The 16,820-nt window shown below is 41.3% G+C and overlaps 1 protein-coding gene across 1 annotated transcript; it reads left to right on the top strand.

The window, feature by feature from the left end:
* Positions 1-876: 876 nt before the first annotated feature.
* On the top strand, positions 877-16,618 carry LOC127643868 (somatostatin receptor type 5-like). The gene is made up of 3 exons (XM_052126789.1): positions 877-942; positions 4,279-5,410; positions 10,920-16,618. Exons 2-3 carry the CDS (start codon positions 4,286-4,288, stop codon positions 11,001-11,003), a joined length of 1,209 nt encoding a protein of 402 aa, XP_051982749.1. The 5' UTR covers positions 877-942; positions 4,279-4,285; the 3' UTR covers positions 11,004-16,618.
* The last annotated feature ends 202 nt before the right edge of the window (positions 16,619-16,820 follow it).

The following is a 16,820-nucleotide window of genomic DNA, read 5'->3' as shown; positions in this document are numbered from 1 at the left end:
CAAAACTTGTTAAGAGGGGGTGGGGTGGGGGGTTGGTGTTCGCTGTCCTTTTCTGCATATTGCGGCACCATTTTGTGGTCCGTTCAGCATAAGGTGATGGCTCATTTTAGCTTATCGTGTCCCATTCAGCACATTTCGCAGCCAACCCACTGGCCCGCTCGGTTCTCCCGATGGCAAATCCACCCCTAATCGGCCCCAAAGTGTGTCGGCCCACCGGGAAAATGCCCGGTATGCCAGATTACCAGTCCAGCCCACCACGTGGAGTGGTGGTGGTGTAGTGGTCTAAGCACATAACTGGTAATCTGGTAATCAGGAGGTTGCTGGTTCGAGCCCCACAGTCACCACCACTGTGTCCTTGAGTAAGACACTTAACTCCAGGTTGCTCCGGGGGGATTGTCCCTGTAATAAGTGCACTGTAAGTCGCTTTGGATAAAAGCGCCTGCCAAATGCATAAAAATAAAATAAATGTTAAGTTAAAACTGATTCAACTCTGTAAAACCTGTCTCTGCTGTTTTTCCCGCTCTTTTTATCTGTTTGGAACGCAAGAACACCCCTTTTACTTTGCAGGTGCGCCGAGGAGGTTCCTTCATCAGAATCCGTGTCACGTTATTTAAGATAGTGTTATGGAGCGAAATCTCTCTCAATCATTTTGTCCTCCGTTTGCGTGACTGATGCAAACAACAATCCAAAGACACTTGTTTCAGTCTGGATTATGTTATATTATGGGAATGATTATATTATGTGGGATGAACAGAACTGTGTACTGGAGTACACGCATGGTCTCTCTCTCTCTCTCTCTCTCTCTCTCTCTCTCTCTCCTCTCTCGCCCTGTGTAACTGGGAGGTTTAGTAGGATATCGGAGTGAATCAGGCACCAGATGCCATCACCTGTCGCGATGCAGCAGACTGATGCCATGCAGAGCGAGAGCGCGCGCGTCTAAAGGTTGGTGGTTGTTGCATGGGCTTCTGATAAAAACATTTATCACAAAATGTTTTTATTTATGCTATTTGCATGTGTTGACTGTCGAAGGGTGTTCCACTCCTGGCTGCGCAATTTTGATAAACTCAAGTAAGCTATGGGACTTTAAAAGACTGTTACATGAATAATGTTTTTTAATTCAGCAGTGTTTCCGGTATGCATTCACTAAAAGGATCAAATAGGAAAATATGATACTCTTTCTGCAGCATTGGCCAATACTTTTAAAAGCAATTCTGTTATTTATTTAAGCAAGTTTTAATATTACAGCACCGACCAGTAACAGACAATGCGCATTGAGTTTACAGCAGCATGTGTGGAAATGCCAGTTAATGTTGTTAATGGAAGTTATTCTATAGTGTGTGTTTTGGGGTACATCGGGGCTAAAGCGTGTGTGGTGTCAGAAGGATGATTTTTGAGGCAACAGGATCAAATATTTAATCATTTTTTAAATGTTGCAAATGTGTGTATCTATGAAATATCCCTGAAATGACACGTTTATTATTGGACACAATCGGGGGCGGGTTTACGATTTCTGGGGCTCAAAAAAAAATCACAAAATGTATTTTAAATAATAATATTAAATTCCTCTTATCAGCTGTTGTAGCCAAACACATTCAAACTGTTTAATGAAAGACACATCTTGTTAAAGATAATTCATGCAGTTTTTCCACAATACAGTGATAAAAAAAAACAATATTTAGCAACATATATTTTTACAAAACACTTGAGTGTGAGTGTGTGTGTGAGTGAGTGTGTCTATGTGGGTGTGTGTGTGTGTGTCTGTGTGAGTGTGTGTGTATGTGCGTGTGTGAGTGTGTGTGTGTATGTGCGCGTGAGCGTGTATTTATCACTTTGTGGGGACCAAATGTCCCCATAAGGATAGTAAAACCCGAAATGTTTGACCTTGTGGGGACATTTTGTCGGTCCCCATGAGGAAAACAGCTTATAAATCATACTAAATTATGTTTTTTGAAAATGTAAAAATGCAGAAAGTTTTCTTTGAGGGTTAGGTTTAGGGGTAGGGTTAGGTTTAGGGGATAGAATATAAAGTTTGTACAGTATAAAAACCATTATGTCTATGGAAAGTCCCCATAAAACATGGAAACACAACATGTGTGTGTGTGCGTGTGTGTATGTGCGTGTGTGTGTGTATGTGCGTGTGTGTGTGTGCGTGAGTGTGTGTGTGTGCGTGAGTGTGTGTGTGTGTGTGTGAGTGTGTGTGAGTGTGTGTGTATGTGCGTGTGTGTGTGTGTGTGTGCGTGTGTGAGTGAGTGTATGAGTGTGTGTGTATGTGAGTGTGTGTGTGTGTGTGCGAGTGTATGTGTGTGTATGTGCGTGTGTGTGTGTGTGTGTGAGTGTGTATGTGCGTGAGTGTGTGTGCGTGTGTAAGTGAGTGTGAGTTTGAGTGTGTGTGCGAGTGTGTGTGTGTGAGTGAGTATGTGTGAGTGTATGAGTGTGTGTGAGTGTGTGTGTGAGTGTGTGTGTGTGAGTGTGTGTATGTGCGTGAGTGTGTGTGTGAGTGTGTGTGTGTGTGAGTGTATGTGCTTGTGTGAGTGTGTGTGTGAGTGTATGTGCGTGTCTATATGTGTGTGCGTGTGTGAGTGTGTGTGTGAGTGTATGTGCGTGTCTATATGTGTGTGTGTGTGTGAGTGTGTATGTGCGTGAGTGTGTGTGCGTGTGTAAGTGAGTGTGAGTTTGAGTGTGTGTGCGAGTGTGTGTGTGTGAGTGAGTATGTGTGAGTGTATGAGTGTGTGTGAGTGTGTGTGTGAGTGTATGTGCTTGTGTGAGTGTGTGTGTGAGTGTATGAGAGTGTGTGTGTCAGTGTGTGTGTGAGTGTATGTGCGTGTCTATATGTGTGTGCGTGTGTGAGTGTGTGTGTGAGTGTGTGTGTGAGTGTATGTGCGTGTCTATATGTGTGTGTGTGTGTGAACAGGGTGTGCAAAACTACTTAACCCAGTAGCATTTTGGAATTCAGTTGTTACAGTATTTATTAATATTATATCCCAACACTTATTTATTGTTGCCCAGATTGTCATTATAATATGATACAGTAATATTATTATCATTACTTTGAGGATTTGTTGTATACAATAGAAATATATTCCTGTCTTATTTGCTTTCACCTGGAGTTTATATTCTGCTGCAGTGAATTATTCATAACAGTATTGCAACAGTAAACATACAAGGCACGGCGGCCCCTCAGCAGGGCTGAAATTTGCATGGTGTAGAATAATCTGGAAAAATATGAAACATTGTAACAGTCACCTCTTTGCAGCCTGAACTTGTTCAGAACATTAAATCTTTGTGACACCTGCGCTACAAACAATCTAGACACGGCACAACGACTGAAACAGAACGCAGATGTCTCGACATGCGTTCTTGAAACATGAAGTTATTTGAACTTGACACAGTGTCTAAAAATGTGTCAGTCCTGCATGAGACACTGAAGAAACAGCGAGACGTGATGCTGCAGTCAAGGACGTTCATCCAGCACGTGCTTTACAGAGCAGATGCACGCAAAAATACGTGTGAATGGCCCCTCATCTGTGAGCGAGAGCACATTGGTGAAACAAGTTCGGAAGGCCGGTGTCATTCTTCATAACACAAGTTTGTAAGGTCTTACAAACCTGGACCGGCAGATTCATGTCACCCCTCGACACCATCACTTTAAACCACCTAGGGGCCTTTTACCCCAAGTGCGTTGTACCCTATATAAAGGGGGTCCCTGGCAGTACTGCCGCTCCCTATACACATACTATGCAGTCTGCGTAGGGCACCGACTCCCTAGAGGGGCACAATCTTACACTAGGAGGGCACCAGACAGTCCACCAGCAGCCCGTACTCGCACTTTGAAGGAAATATTGTTATGTCATAATTGTTATGAATTGCATGGCACGGTCATGGGAATACATACATTTTCCTGGGTAGAAGTTGAGTTGACTGCAACAGCTTAAAAAGGCTTGTTTGCTTGAGAATATACACAGTTAAGCACTTCTTCTTAACCATGCCCGTATATATCATTTCCAATGCATGAGTTAGGCTTTAAATGAAATCCCAATGGTGGTGTGGGAAAGTGGGGGTTATGCATGTGTTGTGTCAAGTCAATGTGTACAGGCAGCTTTATTGTTTTGGCTCTGGTTTGTATATGGTTGAGGTGTGATCGTCATTGTAAAACAAACAGACTCAATGACTTTAATTGAACACAAACACACATTATGAGTTACTAACACACAATAATGACTTAATATCTAAACTTTCTTATGCATTTTTTCCCATCTCTCTCTCCATCCCTCTTCTCAGATACAGAATGGAGTCATTCAACCAATCCGGGTTGATGGGACCCATCCCAGGGGATTATAACTCCTCCACTGAATTGGGATTTTCAGGAAGTTCCACCCCTTTTGGGAATTATTCTGCCAATATGTCAGGTCAAAGTATACCATTCCAAGGAAGCAGCACCATGGTTACCGCAGTGATATCATTCACCGTGTTCATCGTTGGACTTACCGGCAACACCCTAGCTATTTACGTGGTTTTACGCTACGCCAAGATGAAAACTATTACGAACATCTACATTTTGAATCTGGCCATCGCGGATGAGCTCTATATTTTGGGCCTACCTTTTCTAACGACACAAAACGTACTCTCCTATTGGCCGTTCGGCTCCTTCCTGTGTCGCGTTGTCATGACGGCAGACTCTCTAAACCAGTTCACGAGCATCTTCTGTTTGACTGTGATGAGCATCGACCGCTATCTAGCAGTTGTACATCCTATTCGCTCCACTAGATGGCGCCGGCCACGGGTAGCTAAAGCGGTTAGCGCTGCAGTTTGGGCATTTTCCTTTGTCGTTGTTCTTCCCGTGGTGATATTCTCGGATGTTCAGGACATGTTTCAATTGTGTAATATGATTTGGCCCGAACCACATGACGTTTGGTCGACGGCATTTATCCTCTACACCGCGACGCTCGGATTCTTTGGCCCCCTGCTGGTCATCTGCATGTGCTACCTTCTCATCGTAGTCAAGGTGAAGTCGTCTGGCGCCCGGGCCGGATTTACAAAACGCCGGCGTTCAGAACGGAAGGTGACGCGCATGGTGGTGGTCATCGTGGTGGTGTTTGTGCTTTGCTGGCTGCCGTTCTACATCATCAACATCGTAAACCTGGTGTTCATACTCCCGGAGAGCAGCGTCATGGCTGGGGTATATTTTTTTGCCGTCATCCTGTCGTACGCCAACAGCTGCGCAAATCCGCTGCTCTACGGGTTTCTGTCCGACAACTTCAAGCAGAGCTTTCGAAAGGTCCTATGCGTGCGGAAGGCCAATGGCGTGGAGGATGGAGATCCCAGCGTACCGCGAACGGAAAAAACGACGACTCATGACTCGTTTCTGGCACCTCGGAACAATGACTTCAATGGACATGCTCAGAGCAGCCAGGTACAGTTACTTACAAAGCAAATATCAAATTACAACATCATCCTTAAAACTCTTTTAGAGTCTTTTTTTCTGCTTTTTTTTGGCTTTTGCATGAGTTTAATGTCTGTTGTATTTCTGGAGAGTTCATATTCCCTTTAAGAAAGAAAAAAGAACACAAAGTTAAGGCCAGTATGTGTATGGTTGGTAAATTCTCTGTACATTACAAATATGTTGAGAATTTCACATTCGATACAGCTGCCAACCTGCTGATCCCTCCCCACTCCCCAGAGAAACCCTCCGACTGAAACGTATGTAGTGTGTACAAGTGATTGCATGCGTGTTTGTGCGAATGTCTCTTCCTGTCCTGTCAGTCATAACCCCTTTTGTGCCTTCAGGGAGAAAACCACTCATGTGTTCCCAATAAACATTCCCAATGTTCCCATACTTGACCCTGTGTGTCAGGGAAAGAGAGAAAGGGTTGGGCGATAGATAGAGGCTGACCAAAACTGTTTATCATGGTACGAGTAATTTTATATCACGGTAACAGAATATATGATGCTAATGTTATTTTTGTATGAAATTCAATGAAAAATTGGTTAATATTTTAATATCCATGTGGTAATGCTTATTTTGGGATAATCATCAACTGAATTACAAATGAAGGGTTCGTCATCTCCTTGATTATTTTCTGTTTTTATGTGGAACTGGATGCAAATCAAAAGATTATACGTAACAAATGAATAAGTGCAAAAACAGCTTCACTACGCATCACCTGAAGACTTAAAAGAGTAAAACCAATTAATTATAAAACACATTGTTCTGGCTGCTGTTTATAAATGCACGAGTCAAATGATTTTGATTGCATGAGATTGCATGATGGTGTTGGACTGATTGTTGTTAAAAAAAAAAAAGGATGAATCATAAACAAATTGATTGCATGAATCACATTTAAAGTTGTTGTTAAATTAGTCAAAATGCAGGTTCATCTGCGCCGCTGAAAACGTTCTAGAAAACACATCCGATATTCACACCTGTGACGGCACATCAGTTGAATTCTGTATTAATGCTGCAAGTTGTGACACATTAACCGCTAAAATCTGCTTCACGTTACACCACGTTATAATAAGTTATTCTATCTAATGGTGCGTTCACATACAACGCGTTGAAAATTGTCACCTCGCATTGCTCGCGCGAGTTTGACCGCTGGATTATAAATGTGTGTTTAAACTCATGTTCGCACGAGTAACGCGAACCCGCAAGTATTCCCGCTTCTCTTCCGGAAAAGGACAGGGGGAGGGGCTTCTATGACTTGGTTCATAGTAAAGTACAACCAATAGCTGGAATCAAGTAGATGCGCATATTTTAGTACTTACCAGGTAGTCCAACTTCCTCGCTCACGTTCCGGTCTCTGTACATGTATGACGTTGTGTCGTACAATTCCAGGTGCCCACACACCGCTACAACAATTGTTTAATCAATTTTTCCAGATTTCAGTGACATCCGGACAATCTCAATGCTATCGTGACAACTCGTCATGCGAATTTCTCGCTTGCGCGAATACGCGAATGAAGCGATTTTGAGTGTTCGAGTCACGCCATTCACTTCATTCGCGCCGCGGATTCGCGTCTATTCGCATCTTTGCATTGAAGTTGTATATAATCTCGCTACACGAAACGCTCGCTTCACCTTGTATGTGAACGCACCATTAGTGTTTTAGAGTTGGTCAAGTGGACGATGAGAGAATAGGGGGAATTCACTAATAATTAAATGCGCCTCCTGATTGAATCGTTTATTTGCACGCATTGTTTGCATTGTTTTAATTAACAAAGTTGAAAGTTCTGCTGTGAAAATCGGTCTGTGCTTACCGAAATTCGAACCACTGCTCCCAGTGGCTAAAGCTTCGAGTACTGACCCTTTTCCAAGTGAAATATCCACATGGTGGCGCCATTAGCGAGTTGTATTTTTAGTTGTAAATGGTGTAATGCAGTCAACAGTAGGGATGAAACGTTTAGTCAATAAAAAATTGTCGACAGAAATTGTTGTTGACGAATAGTCATTTGATGTCACTGAACGCAACATGAGATCATTTGAAATGCTAATGATGACGAGCAGCACTTCCCTTTGAGAAGAGGAAGAAAACACAACTCCAGTCCAGATGCACTCCAAACTTTCCAAACAGCTTAAGGTGATATATCGCAAAGTATAAGGGAATTATAATACAAAAATCTGCTGTTCCGCTTGAGCAAAACATGCCTTTCAGAGCGTCTAAAAATGAAACCCAGCATTATATCTTTATTGCAACCTTTATTAAAGTTCAAATAATAAGGAAGCGGGTTGTGTAAATAAGCACAAACTCCGTAACTGGTATTTCTGTGTGCGGTCAATGCCGCTTATGTGAGTCGTGTGAAAAACAGTGCAAGAGAGTTTCAAACTTCTCCCGGCTGATAAAGCCTCGCGCGCTGCAGCTAGATGATTCACCTTATTCGGCCCCGCCCTTTTCTCTTCCAAATTTTGTCATCTAACTTCCTGTTTTTATTGAAGCTACCAAGACGAGTCGATCAAAAAGTTTTACGGATCCTAAATCCGCCTTATTCCTTTGGGTCTTACTGGGTAAACGGATGTGGGATGAACATCCGCCAGAAGTCGTTCTGTAGCATTCGCTAATGCTAATTTTTCCATGCTACTTTGACTTTTGTGACACGGAAACGGATTACAAGTGCTCACAGAAGATGCATTTGTGTGACCAATGGCGATGTGTCTCACCTGACCACATGTGATTGGATAATTCGAAATACATCTTAATACTCTGATGATATGCATTAATTACCAATACCTTCACGAATCCAGCAGATGGCACTGTGTTACAGCAAATGTTACAAATGGTTTGAGAAACAGACGTACAAGACCAACATGTAATGTGCGATCAGTCAATAAACAGAGACATGTTGAGACTCAAAAGTGAGTAATTTTATTTTGAATCATTGACCAGCTACAAACATGTTCTTAGTGAGTATTGTATTATGTTTTGCTCAAATCGTTTCGGCTAGAACACGTTACGATGTCCTTACAGAGCTCAGGGATAACATGTGCAGTTCAAAGCTCGACATACATCCTGAGCAGGGCTGGACTGGTAATCTGGCATACTGGACATTTTCCCGGTGGGCCGACGAGCTTTGGGCCTATCAGTGGCGGAATGGCCATTGGGAGAACCGAGCGGCCCGGTGGATCGGCCGCAAAATGTGCTGAATGGGCCGTGATAAGCTTAAATGAACCATTGCACTATGCAGGACGGACCAAAAAACGGCACCGCGATATGCAGAAAAGGACAGCGAACACCCCCCACACTGCTTAACAACTTTTGGCTCACCAGAAGTGTTTACTTCTTAGCAGAAGTACCTCCCACAATTCACGCAAAGCATCACGGGCATAGGAATAAGGTGGATGGTCTTAATATATTATTAAAATAGTCATTAGTTGCAGCCTTAGTCAACAGGAATGCATATTTAATTACCATGCACCCTAACCCCAAAACCCAACCCTTAACCTAAACGTCAGTGGAGTAAAAACGTAATTTTAGAGCGAAAATGTAAACTCTGAAATGCGCTCACCATTGTTTATGTGAACGTGATTACGTCCTGGTTTCCATGGGACCAGAACCTGTGTTTTGGAGATCATTCACACCAAAAGGAAAGGTATACACGTTCAAATTGAAGCAATAATGTCAAATCACAGCTTATGATCCAGGATCAGTGTGAATAGCCCACACCATTTAATCTATTACTGCATCCACTGAGCTGACATCAGCTTTAATGTCTCTCTACAGCAGATTTTTGCCAATTACCATGATTTTGTGTTAGATGTAAACTCCTTTATGGGCATTCTAACAAGTGGTGGCGTAGTGGGCTAGAGCACATAACTGGTAATCAGAAGGTCACTGGTTTGATCCCCACAGTCACCACCATTGTGTCCTTGAGTAAGACACTTAACTCCAGGTTGCTCCGGGGGGATTGTCCCTGTAATAAGTGCACTGTAAGTCGCTTTGGATAAAAGCATCTGCCAAATGCATAAATGTAAACGTCAAAAGCAGAGAATAATCAGATGAGTTCTAATACAAAAAATTTAAATGTAAGGGGTTTGTGTAGATCAATGAGTATTGAGAGTTTGAATCCAGGGCGTGCTGAGTGACTCCAGTCAGGTCTCCTAAGCAACCAAATTGGCCCGGTTGCTAGGGAGGGTAGAGTCACATGGGGTAGCCTCCTCGTGGTCGCTATAATGTTGTTCTCGCTCTCGATGGGGCGTGTGGTGAGTTGTGCGTGGATGTCGCGAGAATAGCGTGAAGCCACCACACGCGCTTCGTCTCCGCGGTAACGCACTCAACAAGCCATGTGATTTGATGAGTGGATTGACGGTCTCAGACGCAGAGGCAAATGAGATTCGTCCTCCACCACCCGGATTGAGGCGAGTCACTACGCCACCACGAGGACTTGGAGCGCATTGGGAATTGGCCATTCCAAATTGGGGAGGAAATCGTAAACGTCTGATTTTTGTTAGTTATCAGTGTATTGCTGTGTATGTAAACACACTCATAGCTGTCAAGTCAGTGGAAATAAAGGCTGGTTCTGAAAAGGGGTGAGACTGTAGATCCATCACCAGCTACATTTTGGTGATAAAGAGGTATTTCCCCCTCTAACAGATTTGCTTGATTAACATCAGGAATCTGAATGAGAAACAGATGCTCAACATGTTATTCTACATAATGAGAAACAGGAAGAATGTAAATTGAAAAGGTAAGTTTGGAATAATGGTTTTAGCGTGTGTGGCAGGATTAAAGTCTTGCATATATAATTCGCAAACCTGAGACAATTAACTTTAAAGAATATTCTGGGTTCAATACAAGTCTGACAGGATTTCTGGCATAATGGGGATTACCACAAAACTGTATTTCAACTCGTCCCTCCTATTTCTTTAAATAAAGCACAAACCTGTGTCACAGTGAGGCACTTACAGTGAAAGTGAATGGGGCCAATCTGTAAACGTTAAAATACTCACTATGTGATTTTAGTGTGATAAAATCGCTCACTGTGTAGAGTTATGTCCAATGTTACAACTTCTTTTAAATTATGATGTAACGCAGTAAACCCTGTAATCCTGCAAAAACGACGATTGAAATAACTTTACAGCTCAAATAATACACACGTTTTAACAAGAATGAATGTAAGAGCTTTTATACATTGATAAGCGTCAAATTTCTGCCCTTAAACCCTCCAAATATTGGCTCCATTCACTTCCATAGTAATCACTAAAGTACGATGATAAGGTACTGTATACAACACAGTCGTCAGTATGAACTGTGGTGTTGAAAAGAGCTGTGTGAAAGCATGTGGTTGACTGTATATTTCCTTATTGTGTCAACTATTTCTTTGATTTCTACACTGAAAAAGCAACTGTATCCTATTCAACCATTGAACACAAACACACATGAAGCGGTGCAGATGTGCCACTGTCTGTCTTGTTTTGTTTGTTTCTGCAGGATCTGCAGTTAGAGTCATGCATGAGCTCATCCGAGAAGCCACAGTCTCCAAAACCGCACATCTTTGACCAGTCCACACTCTAAACGCTCATTTACATCCTTATTTCATCTCCTTTCCTGTGGTCTATCCTCTCTCATCTCTTTCAATCTGTCTGTCTGTTCATCTGTCCTTCTTTCATTGGCTTCCTGCGGAAGGTGTGGCCTCAGTCTCAAGCCATGCCCCCGAATGTGCCGGTGACTCCGCCCTCACGTGCAGCAGAGCTCAGCCTCCAGCCGGTGCCCTCTGTCGCCACGCCCAGCTCCAGCCGTGACCCGTGACCCTGCCGGGTCGTGAGAGCCAATGCGAACAATGCCAGGATACCTTTGGGTGGAGGAAAACAAAAGAATGGGAAAAAGGGATTTTGAAAAAAGAGAGAGGAATGTTGCTGGATGGTGGATCTTTTGAAAACATATCCAGGTTTTATTTCACTCTTAAATCAAATGAAAAAAATACAGTGTAAGGAAGGGATAATGGACAGACAATACTCATTACCGGAATGCATCCGGGTTGATTTATTGCCACGAAAATAATGTCACACTGCAAAATATTGCAATAGCTTCGTTTTCACTATGTAAAATATAGTTTCATATTTCTTTCTTTTGATTTTTGCGGAAAAATATGACCTGAACATGTTCTCGAATTTCAGCATCAGCTTTTTCCTTTCTGCTCCACTGCCAATAATACGAAAACAGTATTATATCTACCTTCCAGAGCGGATGACGGCAAATAAATGGAGAACTCTGAAAGGCTGCGCTTCAACTTGGAAAGTCAACATTCCTGACGTCATTTGGAAAACAGCATTGGAACGTCACTTGATGTCAAACTTCCAACTTAAAAGCTTGTGCATGAATCGGCCACTCTTATTTCAACGTGGTGGCACCACAGAGATGTCACAGGTCATGATAAACATTCACTCAAATGTATAAATGAGTCAAAGTTCCTACAATACATGTAAATATCAAACGTTTGCCAAGATATGTGTGTAAATCACGGTAAATTATCGTCCCGGTTGCTAATTGTGCACCTGCTAAATCTGCAATGCTTCACAATTTGTTTGTATTATGCCAGGAAACGTCTTTGTTGACAATTTGACTCCTTCAAACTCAATGATAGTGGTGCCATTTTGCTTCTTTATACATCATCTTCCAAGCGTTGGGCATTTGAACGCCTTTATGGTCAAAGGTTGGAAATATAAAGGAATATCCCACATCCGACTTTGGATGCAACGCAGCAGTTGGTGACCCATGACACACTCAGAGCTCCTTGTCTCTGGGTGGAAACTTCCCTCTTCTCATCTGGGGACTCGCTGGGACAGATAGAATGAAATGTGAAAGATTGCTTTTGGATGTTTGGGCCTCCGGATCCTCACTGTCTGAATTCCCCAACATCCAGGAGCTTGAGAATTAGGGATTTGCAGCACTTAAGGGTGTGGTGTTCAAGGGTTTTGGAGTATAAGGGTCAAGATTGCTTTTTGTGATCCGTATTGATGTTTAAGCTTTCCCCGACTCTCTGCCAAATGTAGCAAAGTGCCTTTTCTAGTCACGGATCAAACTATCAGCATTCATTTCAAAATACAAGACCTCAATGGAGGCCTTAGGGACACAACATGGTCATTGCAGTTGTTTGATTTCTTTTGTTGGACTGGTTTCTACTTGTTCACTGGTGGGTCGTTCAGTTTCATTTTGTAGATATTCATAAGTAAAGTGTACACATACATTTTTGGATATTTGGATAGAGGCAAGGGCTGGGTATCAACATAGATTTCCCAATATGATTGTGATTCACAAGCTTTTTATTCAATTCTGATTCATTTGCATGTATTTCAGTTATAATGTCCATTTTGCTTACACGAGAGGGGAAGCTCGCACACAATGTGTAGAAAAATTCTTACAATTTTTTGTTTATTGAGAAGCCAATATGTGCAAAAATTGCTCAGTGAAAAGACTAGATGTTTTCGATTTACATCGTCATCATCGGGACACTGATGAGGATGCAAATCGATGGAAAACTGAAACGTTTTGTCTTTGCACGGAGCACTTTTTGGCCTCTCAATAAACTAAAACATTTTGAGACTTTTTCTACACATTGTATGCAAGCTACCCCTCTCTTTTGGACTATAGTATGATTTTTTTGAGCTTACGCATTAAAGCTACTTGGAAATATAAGCCCTTTCAGTATTTGGCGCGAACATCTACAGATTTTGGACTATAGTACTGCTTACATATGAAGAACATTATCTTGGTACATTACGAAAATACATACAAAAATAACCAAAATTGAGGTACACTTTAAAGTAAAAGATTGGTCTTGGGATTTTAAGAATCAAGGAGTGCATTTAAATGCACATCCTTACACCGATTATGCTTAATAAGCCAACAAACATGTGTGGTCATGTAAACGCAATAAATGTAAGCGCAGTGTAGTTCTAGCAGGAAGACTAGCATCTGTACATCAACACACAATTATCTGGGTAACTCCTAGCCAATCACATGTAAGCCGTTGCTTTATAAGTCTGCTCACAATCTATCACATTGCTGTTTCAGTGTGCTAACACGGCAACCTCCTCCACCCCACCACCACCTGTTGAGTCCGTCCTGCACGGGGGTAGGCTCCTCGCCTCTGCCTCCTATCTCCGGCAGGATATGACGGTTCCAAGTACAATTTCTTCGGACCACCAGACAGGGCTTATGCCAAATAGAGACATTACATTTCTGTTTTATATTCATCAAATAAACGTCATCTTAAATTTCTGATGAGTCTTCTTTAAAATTCTGTGAGGCTTCCTGATAGAAACGGCATTCCTTTATCGTTGTGTTAAGTCAAAAACGTCAAACCAGTCAAAACGGGTAGATCTTTGCCCACTACCCCGAGTTCACGTTTCGTGTAAACACATTTATCGGTGTTCTTACTGGCTTATATCCAATGTACGCAAGTGTTGTGCGCACATGCCTATTCACGGTTGAGAATAACGTGATTATTTCAAATGTCATGGAAATACGGATTTCTAGCTTTGTTAAATTTGTAAATAAGCAGATTTTTTCAGTGTATTGGTGTGCATGATTTTGTATTGGTGGGCTCGAGATCGGGATCGCTTAAATCTCAGTTCATCTGAAAAGTGAAAGGACCAAACTATGCAGTTCAATTGCTATTTATTTAGCAGAATTTAGTCAACACAACCAAAATAGCAGTCATTTTTAAAGTAAAAGACTGATCTTGGGATTGAAATAATCGATATCTAGATTGTTCAAATGAAGATTGCGATTAATCGGAAAATCTATTTAAACCCAGCCCTAACAGAACTAAAATGTACAGTACACTATCAACATACTGGAAAAGGAATTGTGAAACCTTTGCATGGGTACCGCCACAGGTGAACTAGTTCCATACATTACATGGGAAAACTCTCGTTTATTAGTAAATGATGGAGAAACTTTGTAAGACCGTTTTAAATGGAAATGTTTTACAAATGAAATCCAGATGAGATTGATTTAACTATTTAAAATATACATGAAGCTGTTATAAATATGAATAAAACTAATTTGAATACCATAAATTAAGTTATATGAACATCAAAGGTTAGTAAACGTTTTTACACCTCTAAAGTTTAGGCTACGTCTACATTAATCCGGATACATTTGAAAATGGCGTTTTCGTTTCAAATCGCTCTCCGTCCACACTGACGTTTTCAATCGTTTTCCAAAAGTTGCACGTCCACACTGAAACGTATGAAAACGCTTAAATCGTGTCACTGCGCATGCGGGAAATCCCCGCTGCATGTACGGTCTGAAACGCAATTGTCCTCGTGTTCCGTCACCGGACACCAATTCCGAGTAAACTTCCCTTCGCCTTTGAAGGAACACAAAGGTGAAGGTTGCACAAAGTGACATTTATTTTATCAACGCTATCAAAGTAAGTATCAGGCACAACAGCGCCGCTATAACACGGGCCGCCATCTTGATTGTTTTGGTTGGATATATCACATGACTAAAAATGCGTCATCGTTTTATAAAGCGTCCGTTATCACAGTCCACGCAAAAAAAAAACAACAAAAAGCGCGAAAACGGCGTTTTCAAATGTATTCACTTTGGATTGCGTTTTCAAAAAGCTCCGTTTTCGCGGACAAAAAGCTCCGTCTCAGTGTGGACTAGCCCTTAAATGCATGGAAGTCTTTACATTTTAGATAACGTCAGTACGTTAATATTGTGAATTTCCGTTATTCAAAGTGTACCAAAATGAATCACACTTTATGCACAAATACTAATGTGGCGCTTCATTGTTAAATGTTTATATATATATTAACATGTGATGGATTTACGATGTTTTTTTTTCAACATTATTTTACCATGTAATTATATTGTAAAGGACTGATTTTACTCTAGTATTCTCCGAAGCGCTCAATCACTGCCAGTGTAATGGAAAACATGCCAGCTGTCATTATCATTGTCTTTCTTACGCTGATATTTCTATTAATGTTTGATGTGTAAATTGTCTTATTTGTCAAAAATAGAAAAAAAACTGTAAAAACTGTTGAATGAATTAATCTGTCATGTGCACTTGCTTTGCTGCCACTTTTCCTCACCGTCTCAGATGGAAGCTTTTAGAAATGTCTTCATTGCCTTAGTTAGAGATCTCCCAGCTGCTGAGTTTGGTATATGTTGTGGATGTGTATGTTGTCGTGCGTATTTAGCTGTTCAAAAAAGCTCTAGCGAATGTACTTTGCTTTATTAATCCTAATTGTGCCTCTGATATATACTGTAGTGTACTTTAATGGCATGTTTCAAGCCTGTTTGTTTCAAGCCAGCTTTACAATACACAATCAATACTCTCAGCTTCTTATTAAACCCAAAGATTTATTTAATTCTAGATTTGTTGGAACTGGTTTTGGCCTGTATAGATTTAACGGAGCCTTCAAACTGTGAATGACACATTTACATAAAGGGTTAGTTCACCCAAAAAGGAAAATGATCCCATAATTGACTCACCCTCAAGTCATCCTAGGTGTATATGACTTTCTTCTTTCAGCCAATCACAATCGGAGTTATATTAAAAATGTCCTGCTCTTCCAATCTTTATAATGGGAGTGAATGGTACCTTAGATTTTGAAGCCAAAAAAGCTCATTCATCCATCAAAAAAGTAATCCATTCGGCTCCAGGGGGTTTATAAAGGCCTTCTGAAGCAAAGCGATGCATTTGTGTAAGAAAATATCCATCTTTATAAACTATAATCACTGGCATCCGGTAACAGCCGTCCGCGCGTTCACAAGAGAGTCGAGTTCTGGCGAGAAGTGACGAACGCCTAGGATGGATTGAGGGTGAGTAAATGATGGGATTATTTTCATTTTTGGGTGAACTAACCCTTTAACAAACCACTCTGTGCTATAGAGACAAAGAAAATATCATGTTTGTGCACCACTATTATTAGAATTATCATTACTTTAAGGATTACTTTGTATTTATCATGTATTTGTTTCTGGGTCGTTCTCAGGAAATGGTGCCATTTGTGCTTCAAAATTTCAGGAATTGTTTCTATGTATTTTCTTGATCATTTGATTTGGAGCAGTTTTTCGTAACCACTATAGACATTGATATATGTACACTCACAACCACTTTATTAGGTACACCTGTACACATACTTATTCATACAATAATCAGCCAATCGTGTGGCAGCAGTGCATAAAATAATGCAGATACAGGTCAGGGGCTCCAAATCACTGAGTTCACATTTTTCCCCCATTCTGATGGTTGATGTGAACATTAACTGAAGCTCCTGACCCGTATCTGCATGACTTTATGCACTGCTGCCACACGATTGGCTGATTTGATAATCACATGAATAAGTAGATGTACAGGTGTACCTAATA

Source organism: Xyrauchen texanus, chromosome 5, assembly GCF_025860055.1.
Source record: "Xyrauchen texanus isolate HMW12.3.18 chromosome 5, RBS_HiC_50CHRs, whole genome shotgun sequence".
Taxonomy (NCBI): domain Eukaryota; kingdom Metazoa; phylum Chordata; class Actinopteri; order Cypriniformes; family Catostomidae; genus Xyrauchen; species Xyrauchen texanus.
Note: the sequence above shows the minus strand (reverse complement) of the source record. Positions and strands in the feature narration are given on the sequence as shown.

Excerpts from the sequence above, each read along its gene's own strand:
- LOC127643868 (XM_052126789.1), top strand. The coding sequence starts at position 4,286 with ATGGAGTCATTCAACCAATCCGGGTTGATGGGACCCATCCCAGGGGAT. Across the intron at positions 5,411-10,919 it reads GACATGCTCAGAGCAGCCAG|GATCTGCAGTTAGAGTCATG; the intron begins GTACAGTTACTT and ends TTGTTTCTGCAG.